At 44.6% G+C, this 12,430-nt stretch overlaps 1 protein-coding gene across 15 annotated transcripts in view; it reads right to left on the bottom strand.

The window, feature by feature from the left end:
* The window catches only part of MX1 (MX dynamin like GTPase 1), a 38,746-nt gene that overhangs the window by 14,951 nt on the left and 11,365 nt on the right, over positions 1-12,430 (bottom strand). For 10 of the 15 annotated variants that reach the window (XM_055105129.2, XM_034947818.3, XM_055105128.2 and 7 more), the window contains 7 exons: positions 11,993-12,118; positions 8,139-8,331; positions 7,016-7,153; positions 4,315-4,469; positions 3,137-3,275; positions 2,364-2,562; positions 419-497 (listed from right to left, as the gene is read on the bottom strand). In XM_055105129.2, coding sequence (XP_054961104.2) covers positions 419-497; positions 2,364-2,562; positions 3,137-3,275; positions 4,315-4,469; positions 7,016-7,153; positions 8,139-8,331; positions 11,993-12,097 — 1,008 coding nt within the window. In that variant the 5' untranslated portion in view covers positions 12,098-12,118. 15 annotated transcript variants of the gene reach the window in all.

Genomic DNA, 12,430 nt, shown 5'->3' with positions numbered 1-12,430 from the left:
GAAGACACTACATTCAGGCAGATTTTTAAAAAGAACCACAGAGAGCTTTTACAAAGCTTTTAGAAGTTAAAACATATGTTCATTAGAATGACTAAGACATTATAATAGTGGTTGTCAATGAGAAAGGAAGAGTTAGTAGCTTGTGCATAAGATTTTAATTTTTATTTTGGCCCAGTAGATACAGTCTATCAGCATCCCCCCTGACTGTGGTCCCCTGAAAAGGAATATCCACATTGTCTGGGGGCTTGCTGGAAACGCAGAATTCTAGGCCCCACTCCAGACCCACAGAATCTGAAACTGCATCTTAACAAGATCCTCAGAAGATCTGTGTGTACAGTGATGTTTCAGAAGCCAGCAAGGCTCAGCTCTGCGGTCGTAGTATTCTTTCTAGAGAACCCACAGCTCTGCCCGTGCTTACACAGATGTGTGTGATGAGCTCGCTGGTAAGTTTTTCTGCCAGGCAGGGAACCGTGGCCTTTCCTTCCCCCAGCAGATCCCTAGAAGAGAACACAGGACCGATTTCCACCTTGATGTAGCCAGAACACGCATGTCTGCCTTTTTGCTGTTGGGGAAAGTCAAGGCACATTTCAGTTGCTTACAACTGGATGGAATGTCTTGCAGTTGGTACCCAACAAATACTCAGAACTGGATTGAATAGGATTATGACTGAATTTCAGCAATCTAGGATATTTCCACAATGATATGGAATGAGCTCTTCCAGCTGATATAATAAATGTGTATCATGGTGTTTGACTATAGACTTGGTCATCACAAAAATACACAGACATGTATAGACATGTTTTTATAACACATACCCCCTTCTATGTGTAATATGTGTAGGTAATCATAATGGATACAGACATATCTTCATACAAATACATTGAAGCATATTGAGATAAATGGGTAGCAGAACACTGAGGAGAAGAGACACAAGATATCTTGTCCAAGATAAAAACTTAAACCATGGGCTGCCTGGAGGAAGGAAGTCAAGCATCTTCTCACCCAATCCAAATTTGTGCTCACAGAGTGAGTTATTACAGGGTTTCCCACATTTCATAGGACATTTTAGGATAAAGGCAGCAGTGTAGCATGAGTTTCTGTGCCTTTTTGTGAGAGTATACTCATCCCTAAGCTTCAGTTTCTCTGTCAATTTTTCTAAATTGTGGTAAAATACATATAACATAAAATTGACCATTTAACCATCTTTAAGAGTACACTTGAGTGGCATTAAGTACATTCACACTATTATGCAACCATCACCACTGTCTGTCTTCAGAACTTTTCATATTCCCAAACTGAAACAATGGCCCCATTAAACACTACCTGCCCATTCTCTTCTCTCCCAGCCCCTGGCGCCCATCATTCTTTCTGTCTCTATGAATCTGACTACTCCAGGGACCTCAGCTAAGTGGAATCAGACAGTATCCGTCCTCTTATGACTGGGTTCTTTCACTTAGTAGAATGTTCCCAAGCTTCATCCATGTTGTAGCATGTGTCAGAATGTCTTTCCTTTCTAAGGCTGAAAGTATTCCATGTTTTTGTACAGACCACATTGCTTTCTGCATCCATCCATCAATGGACACTGAATCATCTCATCTTCTGGCAATTGTGAATGTGCAGAACAGCATGTAAGTTTCCATTTGATATTCCTGGAATTCTGAGTAATGGCTCTCTGTAGGCTTCTGGGAGAACTGAATGCAAGAATGTTTACAACTCTACATAGTCTCATCATTTTAAATCTTACCAATTTATCAGTCTTTTCCTTTTAAAAAATGTCACTTTTGGTAGGAGGGATAGAAAAATCTTATAAACTATTCACCTACCTTTCTTCTGAGATGCTTATTGCTTCCTCTTAATATTTAACTTTAAACTTTAACTATTTTGGTATAATGAGATAAGTAAGGGCGGTATTTTAGTTTTTTCCCAAATATTAATTATCCTAACACCATTAATAGATACTCAAGCTGATATAGTCCACTATTTGATTTGAAATGCTGCATTTATCATGTGTCAAATATATATATCTAGGTCTATTTCTGGGCTTTCTACTTTTTTCCTATGCTCTTCTATTTATGTTTTTATAAAATATGGTTCCAGCACCATGCTACGTAAATTATTGTACATTGTTCTCTCCCTATTTTGATTGGTTTTTAGTTTTTTTTTTCTTGCAGTATTTTGTAATCCCCTTCCTATTCTTCTAGGTGAATTCCATAGTCCTTGTTGGAGAACAAGCATAGTCACACACACACGCACGCACACACACACACACACTCCACACATCTGTGGGATGGCTGCCATTGTCCCCTGGAAGGCCTGACATCCTGGGCTTGGACTGATCCATGATGAAACCCAGGCAAGCGCACCTGAAATATGGGTGATCCTGAAAGAAGATCTTCTCTCTCTGCAGGGCTTCGGACAGGCTCAGCTGGTCCTGGATCTCCTGCTGGCCCCGGCACTTGACGATCATGTAGCCCTTCTTCAGGTGGAACACGAGGTTCCGCACCACGTCCACAACCTTGTCTTCAGTTCCTTTGTCCACCAGATCAGGCTTCGTCAAGATTCCTGCGAGCCAGATGTATTTGGGGAGAGAACGTGCCCAGTCACGAGGCAGAGGTGAACGAACAACTGCTCACGCCCCCGGCCTCCCAGGGTTTCCTCCCATCCTTGCTTGAGGACAGGCCATAGCCCCTGCAGAACCATGGGGCCAGTGGAGCCCCGCTCCAGAAAAGAACTCCACGACAAGCCGCGTGAAGGCAGGGATGCCTCCCAGAACAGCGTGTGGCTCTCTCCAAGCTCCTTCACCCGGGTCCACTGTAGAACACGCCACGTTTTGTTTATCCCTTGAGTTATGGACATCCCATCTCAAACGCATTCTTAATGAGTACCATGTGCCTCCTGAGTTTGACCTGCTTCCGAGCCCACTGTGCCTTTCGGAGCAAGTAGATAAGGCTTACAAGGCAACCTAGCCAGTGAGAGTCAAAAGCAGCTCATTTCACTTGGCCTTGGTGGGCACCAAACCTGCTCCCTTAGCAGGTCTTAGTGGAGGCAGGTCCCCACTGAGCAAAGCCCATGGAGACTGGAGGGACGCTTGCCCACTGGCAGACCACCGAGCACAGGCGGGCTCCCCCATTCTCACCGATGGTCCTGTCTCCCTCGGGGTCCACCTCCTGGGCCATGCTGAGAGCCTCTGTGGTGGCGATGTCCACATTACTGGGGACCACCACCAGGCTGATCGTCTCCTGCCTCTGGATGTACTTCTTGATGAGTGTCTTGATCTGTAAGGAAATGAGAGGAGGTGACTCGTGAGTATGGCAAAGGCAAGTGAGAGGTGAGACAAGTCCTGACCTTGCACTTGCTTCAGGCCCTAAGAGTCCCAGGGGTATTTCCCCCAAAAGAAGTAACTTTAGAGAAATGAACCCACAAATGCAACCCTGGAGGTACCAAGCTGGAATTATGAGAAAATAAATTATCTGTGGCAGAAGCAGAGGTATAGGCTCAGGGAAAACCATGAAGTTTCAGATAATTAACCCCTAAGACCTCAGATCTGATGATCACAATGAAAAATGGTGGCCAAAAAAACCCCACTTCACCCCTAAATCTTTAATCTGTAAAGTGAGATTCACTGATACTAAAATATCATTATACCTATTTATTTCTTGCTTGTTTTGTTTTGTTTTTTGTTTTGAGACAGATTCTTGCTCTGTTGCCCAGGCTGGAGTGCAGTGGCACAATCATGGCTCATCACAGCCTCCCTGGTTCAAGCAATCCTCCTAGTAGCTGACAGGTGCATGCCACCATACCTGGCTAATTTTTTAACCTTTCTTTTATAGAGAAGCGGGTCTCACTATGTTGCTCAGGTTTCTGTCAAACTCTTGGGCTCAAGGAATCCTCCTGCCTCAGCCTCCCAAAGTGCTGGGATTATAGGACTGAGCCACTGTGTGTGGCCCATTATACTTATTTTTAATGCTCTCTTCCCACATAAGACCCCTTCCTAATACACAGCACTTTAGATATGCTGCAAAATGTATATAACCAAAAACAAGTCATTGCATAAAACATAAAACAAATACACAGAACACATTTCCAACTGTGCCCACTGGCCTCACTTTCTCCAAAGAAGCTTCCATTCAACTTGACAGAACAGACTGTGACCAAGGGGCTCTCTAAATTCCCCACTCACACCTCCAAATACTAACTCCAAAACTCAGCTCTGGACTCACGGTTACTCTAATACAGTACCCTCTTTCTCCTCCCACCCCTCCACACCCCCATCCCCACGCCACGGCCAAGGTCAGAATGGGTCTGAAGTCTGACCTTATACCCAATGTCAGCAGGCTGATTGCCCACAGCCACTCTGGTTATCCCAGGAAGGTCTATTAGAGTCAGATCCGGGACATCTCGGGAGCTGATCTCCAGGGTGATTAGCTCATGACTGATTCCCATTCCTTCCCCGGCGATGGCATTCTGGGCTAGAAAAGAGACAGGGAAAATCAAACCCAAACAGAGCTTAGGATAAACGGACCTCAGGACGGTGAATACTCTGAAAGCATCTTCTCCTCTCTGCGAGTCATGGATAAAAGCATATTTGGAGCAGATTCAATTTTCTGTGATCGGGATAAAAGAGATCTCAAAGGATAACTCAGTATTTTCCCTGCTGTTGGCCAGCACTGTGTGTAGAGAGACCTTGTGAGAACATCACCATGAGTGACACCCACTTAGACCAGTCCAAAGCTGGGCGGAGGCAAGAAGTTCTTCCTGGTAGCATTCCTAAATCCTTCTCATTGATGTCAGTAGGAAATTAGCAACCAAGCAAAATAAAAACAAATAAAAATATATGGAAATGCCTAAAATATAAACTGGAAAATTATATGGGGAAATGTGCTTATTTTAGCTAAGATAAGCACTGGCTGTGAACATCCCATTAAGAGATTTTATTTTGCTCCTTCCTCCTTAATGAATTTTAGGATATGAATTTGTTTCGTCAAATTGTTGGCTAACACCACTTTACTCTTTTCTAAATCTAGAATGCCTTTTTGGGATGTTTGATATCAATTTAGAACTTAGGAAATATCAGTGGTTATGGTCCACTAATTGTTCCCCCAATATCCATGTACCTGCCACGTGGTCATGAGATCGGGTTCTGGCCAATGGGCCATGTGAAAATGTTATATGCAACTTCCAGAAAGTGTGCTTACAAAGGCAGAGATATGCCCCTTGCCATGGTCCAGCTGGCTTCAAAGCGGACTTGCTGACTAAGTCACGGGAGGTGGGGGGGCCTTGGAAACAGAGGCCACACCCAATGAAGAAATGGGAGAAGAATAAATCTTGGTTCCTGACACTGGAATCCCCAATCAGCTCTGGTCTGCCCGCCTTCAGACTTATATGAGAGGGACAGAAATCTTCTACATTGTTTAGACCACTGTCTTAGCAACTTGCTGGCACAATGGCATCCACATTCCCTTCCATCCCTGTATGCACGCTACTTTACAGGGTGCCTTCGTCACTTCCATGGAGAGAGAGAAAATCGGTCCCTTGAAATTGGGCTTGGCCACGTGACTTTCTCTGGCTAAGGGGATGTTACACAGTGCCACGTCAGGAGAGACTGAAAGGTGTTAGATGTCGGGTCTTGCCCTCTCTTGCTGCTGGGAACCCCTCCACCCACATTAAGAAGTCCAGCTTAGCCTTCTGGAGGGTGAGAGACCACACAGACAGAAGGCCCGGTCACTCCAGCCAAGGGCCATCCTGGACCATCAGCCCCAGCCCAGCTAGCCCAGAGAAGAACTGCCCAGCTGGTCCATCAAATCATGAGAAATAAAAGTGGTCAAGCCATTAGTTTTAAGATGGGTTTGTTATACAGCAAGGGCTAAGGCACACAGTTATTTTGAGTTTTCTGCTGCAAGCAGCCAACCTAATCCCAACTAATTCAAAATCATGGTTTGTCAATAACATTATTTATCTTTCTATAAACAGTCAACAAATGTGATTAATGCTCCATCTTTACAAATGCTAAACCCATCCCTTCCTACTGCTGGGCATTAGTTCATGTCTCTTCAGTACCTTCCCAGTGTGAATGAAACTTAAACATGTGACATGCTAGAAAAACATGAAGGTCGATAGGAAGATGTTATCCATGCATCTCACAGAGGCTGTTCTTTGTCAGCTACTCTACCCTGTCTACACTGCTGGTGTCATTTCCCCTTGCAGACACTTCAAATTGATCCTTGTGGTTTGCATTTATGGAGGCCTGCCATGAATTAGCCTAAGCTGGGATTATGCAAACACACTCACTCCCCTTTCTTAGAAAAGGGTGCTTGTTCTGAGTGGGGTTCAGTGACGATCCTGTCCACAATGTGGAGTTCCTTGTACAAAGGAACAGGGGGAGGAGCTCCCTCACCCCCATATCTGGCTCCTCTTCCTGCCAGATCTAAGTAGGGAAGCCCTTGAATAAGGGACAGACCGTCCATATGTGGGGACATTTTAAAATTCACATTATTCTAGATACTTACATAATAAGCAATACATGTGTTTTTGAGACAGGGTCTCACTCTGTTGTCAGGCTAGAGTGCCGTAGCAAGATCACGGCTCACTGCAGCCTTGACTTCCCAGGCTCAAGCAACTCTCCCACCTCAGCCTCCTGAATAGCTGGGACCACAGGTGCATGCCACCCTGCCCAGCTATTTTAATTTTTTTTTTAAGAGACGGGGTCTCACTATGTTGCCCTGGCTGGTCTTGAACTCCTAGGCTCAAGCAATCCCCCCGTGTCAGCCTCCCAAAGACCTGGGATTACAGGCACAAGCCACTGTGCCTGGCCAGAAATAAATTATTGCTATCAGATGCTGATATCCAAGCGTGCTGGTCATAATGAGGTAAAAGAAGTAGAAGGAACCGGGGCCTGATGTGCAGGAGAAAGGTGTCCTGACAGCACAGGCCCAGGGAGGTGGGAGTATGAACAGTTACAAACAGACCCCATGCATGTCAGAAGGCTTGACCAGGCATCCAAACAGGGGGTACTCACCTTTATTAATTTCCTTTTCTACCTCTGAAGCATCCGAAATCTCATTCTCGTAGTCCTGGTAACTGACCTTGCCTCTCCACTTATCTTCGTTCACAAGTTTCTTCAGTTTCAGCACCAGCGGGCATCTGGTCACGATCCCTAGGAGGCCACGCCCACATCAGTGCTCCACTTTGCTTTTAAAAGACCTACATAGCGCCTTAGGCCCATGGTTCTCAAACTTTTACACGATCATATGGGGAGACATTTAAAACTGGAAACTTTCTGGTCTTACCCTCTGATATGCGGGGACATCGCACTGTGTCTGGGTGACCTCAAGAACGTGCATTCTGAATATGTAACCCAGGTGAGTTTTTGCTTACTAACACTTGAAAGCCACCACTTTCGGCTTCCTGACTCATCCCAGTGTTCTGCCATCAGCTCAGGTGGCAGACCACATTGGGAATCCCCCGAAACTCATCCGAACATCTTCCATTATCCCCCCAGCATACACACTCTACCCCCATTACGAAAGCATCCTGCTGCTACCAGGCCACCTTACAACAGTCCTCCTACTGTAAACTCCTTCCATATTCTACCTACCATGCCTGACCTGTATTGCAATACCCATCCCAGGCCTGAACTCTTTGAGACCTCACTGATATAGTTCTGAACTGGGGGACCCAAATGTGTTTATTCAGATTCTCCTCAAACTGTAGATTACATATGACTTACGTGAAAAAAATGTGCAATGAGATAGCGTTATGAAATGGTGTTCCTGCCAAATTCCTACGTTGAAGCCCTAACCCCTAATGGGACTGTATTTGAAGATAAGGCCTTTAAAGAGGTAATTAAGGTTAAATGAGGTCATTAGGGTAGGCCCCAATCCAATATGACTGGTGCCCTTATGAAGAAGAGGAAGAGACAGCAGAGATGCTTGTGTGCGGAAGGAAGGCCGCATGGGGGAGCGGTGAGGAGGTGGCCATCTGCAAGCCATGCAGAAAGGCCTCAGGAGAAGCTAAACCCCGATGTTGGACTTCCAGTCTCCAGAACTGTGAGAAAATAAACTTTCGTTGTATAAGCCACCCCGTCTGTGGTATTTTGTTATGGCAGCCTGAGCAGACTAACACAGAATGTAAGTTCTTACCGCTGCCTCTGGGAAGGGCAACTCCTGACAGTGCCTCCAACACGGAGCTCTTGCCCGAGCTCTGGTCCCCGATGACGGCGATGGCTGGCAGGGCCAGGTCCTGCTCCACACCTAGAGCCCGCAGGGAGTCAATGAGGTCGATGCAGGGGCGCACCTTCTCCTCATACTGGCTGCACAGGTTGTTCTCAGCCACCTGGAGGAAGCAAAAATGGAGAATTCTTCATGGCCTGCAAATCATGCTCATGATATGGTTTGGTTCTGTGTCCCTACCCAAATCTCATCTCGAATTGTAATCCCCATAATCCCTACGTGTCAAGGGAGAGACCAGGTAGAGGTAATTGGATTGTGGGGGAGGTTTCCCCCATGCTGTTGTCATGATAGTGAGTTTTCATGAGGTCTGATGGTTTTATAAGTGTTTAGCAAGTTCCTCCTTCAGTCATTCTCTCTCCTGCCGCCTTGTGAAGAGATGCCTTCCTCCAAGATTGTAAGTTTCCTGAGGCCTCCCCAGCCATGTGGACTGTGAGTCAATTAAACCTCTTTTCTTTATAAATTACCTAGTTTCAGGCAGTTCTTTATAGCAGTGTGAGAATGAACCAATACACTCCATTAAAGATGGCCAACTTCAATAAGTCTAATACACAGGTTACTGGAATCCCCAAAAGAGAATGGAAGAGAGACAGAAAAAAATATTTGAAGAAGTAATACATACAATTCCCTCAAACTTAATGAAAACCATAAACCCAAAGATCCCAGAAACTCAACAGACATTAAGCACAGCAAACATAAACATCATCAAGCCATAAGAGGGTCAAATTGCTCAAAACCAGTAATAAAGAGAAAATGTTAGGAGCAGCCAGAGAATGATATAGTGTGAGCAGAGGGACACAAATGAGAAATCTGCTGTCAATCTTATCAGAAGCAATAACAAGCGAGAAGACAGTGAAGCAGTATTTTTAAAGTACTGAAAAACACCATCAATCTAGAATTCTATACCCAGCAAAAATAACTTTTAAAAATGAAGGCAAAACAAAGACTTTTTTAGCCATTCAAAAGCTTAACTAATTCATTACCAGCAGACCTGCACTACAGGAAATGTTAAAGAAGTTCTTTAGGTAGAAGGAAAATGATACTGAATGGAAATCTGGATCTATACAAAGGAGTCTATACTAGAAGGGGTAACTACTACACATTTTTGCATTCCTTTGCTATCTTTATTTAAAAGATAATTGAATGTTTGAACATCAATAATAACAATGTATTGTGGGGTTTATGATGTATGTAAAAGATGCATGATAGAAATAGTATGAAGGCTCAGAGCAGAGAGATGGAAATACACTATTCTAAGGTTCTCGCACTATACATGAAGTGACAGACTATCACTTGAAGGTTGACTTATTAAGTTAAAGATATATACTAAAAACACCAAGAGTTATACTTAATAAGACAACAAAGGAGACATGATGGAATCATAAAAAATAATCCAAAAGAAGGCAGAAAAAGATGAAAGGGGGAACAAAGAACAGATGGGACAAATAGAAAACAAATAGCAAGATGATATTCTCAAACCTAATTATATTACCAGTCACATTAAATAGAAATGATCTAAATATTCTTAGTCAAAATGACTTTGAAAAAGAAGAACAAAGTCAGAGGACTAGCATTACCTAATTTCCATAATTACTATAAAACTAAAGTAATCAAAATAGTGAAGTACTTGCATAAAAACAGAGAAAGCAGCAGCCTTCACACTTGGTCCTGCCTACCTACCAGCAGCTGGGTGCAATTTTCCGAATGTGGGCTGATTGAGGTTCAGGAAGAAAATATGAGAAAATCATTTTGTCTTTTACCTCTTTCTAATGACTATTTTTGTGCATGCTTCATCATAGACAAACGTTTTTACTAGGATGGCTTCTTTATAACAGGACAAGAAGCTATTCATATTTGGGGTTAGAAGATTGTTTGTTGCAGGGGCTACCCTACACATTGTAGGAGGTTTAGCCAAATACCTGGCCTCTATTCACTATTCACCCTGAGTTGTGACAACCAGGATGTCTCTAGACCTGGCCACAAGTTCCAGGGAGCAAAATGGGCCCTGACTGAGAAAGAACCACAGCCTTACCAAATGCATGAATACAGTTGGTAGCCTCGGTCTTAGTTCACCTTATAACTTTTTGTTTGTTTTCATTTATTTATACTATCTATTTACAAAAGTGTGTCAAACATAATAAAGCAAATATGCATGTACCAACCACTTGGGTTAAGAACACAAACACTCCCAGTACTTAGGACATTGCACACACCTCCCTGGGTCAACTCCTTCACCTCCAGAGGGTCCCTCTATCCTGAGGCTTGCGATCATCACATCCTTGCTTTTCTTTATAGTTTTGCCACCTATATGTTTTTCCCACAATGGTATATTGCCTATTGCTGCCTGTTGGGGAATTTTACATAAGTGGAATCATTTTGTATATTTCCTGTAACTTGATTCTTTGGTTCAACGTTGTTCATTTGATGCAGCCATTTTGATACCTGGAACTCTAGTTCATTCCTCTTTACTACTGTATAGAATTCTGCTACATGAACATACCACACTCCCAGTATCCATTCCACCATGACAGGCACGTAGACAGGGTCTGAGTTTTGCTGTTATAAACAGTGCTGCTATGCATGTGACTCCCAGGGGGATGTGCAAGAGTTTACACATGGTCCTCAAACTCCAGCACACAGCAGAATCACCTGGAGAGCCTGGTAAAGCACAGAGGGTGGGCCCTGCCCCAGAGTGTCCAATTCACCTGGTCTAGGAGTGGGAGGAGGGGCTGGTCATTTGCATTTCAATCAACTTCCCAGGTGATGCTAATGGGCTGGGCTGGGGGCCACACTTTGAGAACCACAGTCTATCCCCAGAAGTGGAACTGCCAGATCACGAGACACACTCTGTTCTCCTTGACTGGAAAAGGCCAAGCTGCTTCCAAAGCACGCAAGTATGAGTGGGTGAGAGTTCCTCCTGCCCCATACCCTGACATAATTACATCTCTTACAGCCAGACAAGAGACGCACCAGGGACGGAAATGCAGAAAAATGTAAACAGTGGTATCAGGGTGGTGGAAAGGTGGTGGTCCTCTGTATTTTTCTAAACGCTTCAATGTTTTTTGAATATTGTTTGAAAAATTGTTTAACATTGCCTAGGAAAACAGAGCCAGACTGAAACAGGCCAATGATCCACGGTAATAAGAAACTGAGCACTCTGAGTACCTGGACACTCCCTGCACTTTGCTCTCAGCCATATAAAGCAAAGACCATTATTCTCATTTTAGATATGGAAAACCAGGCTTATAACAGGAGGAATAACTACCCACAATCACACAGCTGAGAGTGTCAGCGTCAGGACCAACTGAGGTTGGACTGATTCCAGGGGCCATGATTGGTTCCCACCAAAAATATGTCTTGATTCTGGGCAAAAAATTCACCACGTGGCTTCCCTACAAAGATAATATCTTAATGATGCCCCAGGGTTTGTAGCTTGAGACTGAATCATGATGTGGGCAGGAAAAACAAACCTAGTGCTCCTTGAACCCAGGGCCTGGGCCAGTTCCTTCTAGTATAGATGAGCTGAACCCATCGACAGCTCAGCCAGTGTCCCCAACCCCAGCAGCACCTCCACCCACGGTGAGCTAAGGCAACGAGTCTATACATGGTTGTCAGCTGGCAAGTAGAGGGTCAGGATCTGCGTCCTGGCACAGGAGAGGCGAGAGAGCAGGCATATCTGGGCAGCAGTAGCACCACTGTAGAAAAGGGCAGCCTCGAATGGGCATGGCTCATGTCACATGGATAGCGACTTTCAGAGAGCAACTTACCGAGCCTGGATTTTTCTGGGCCACATTAGCATCTCCATTCAGTAATAGAGGGTGGGATGCAGCAGCTGGATCAGCTTTTGCGATGTCCACTTCGGAAACAACCATCTTCCTTCTTTGCAAAGTAAGCTTAAAATAAAGCAGATGCCTATTGAACAGATAAGCAGCTGGGTGCATTCAACCATGGAACCAAACCCACCACCAGAACGGAAGGCCCCTGGTGGTGGGGACTCTGACTAGTTGTTCATGGTGATGTCCCCAGAGCGTAGAAGAGTGCCTGGGACACAGTGTGTGCTCACTGGCTTTTTATTCACGGAAAGAGAAACAGAGTGACCCAAAGAAGCCAAGGTCAGATAAAGACAAACGCTGCCTCCCTGCTCAAGGCGCTTCAAGAATATCCCTCCAGGCCGGGCCCCGGGGCTCACGCCTGTAATCTCAGCA

Source organism: Pan paniscus, chromosome 22 (genome assembly GCF_029289425.2).
Source record: "Pan paniscus chromosome 22, NHGRI_mPanPan1-v2.0_pri, whole genome shotgun sequence".
Classification (NCBI taxonomy): domain Eukaryota; kingdom Metazoa; phylum Chordata; class Mammalia; order Primates; family Hominidae; genus Pan; species Pan paniscus.
The sequence above is the reverse complement of the archived record's forward strand: the minus strand, read 5'-3'. Positions and strand labels throughout refer to the sequence as shown.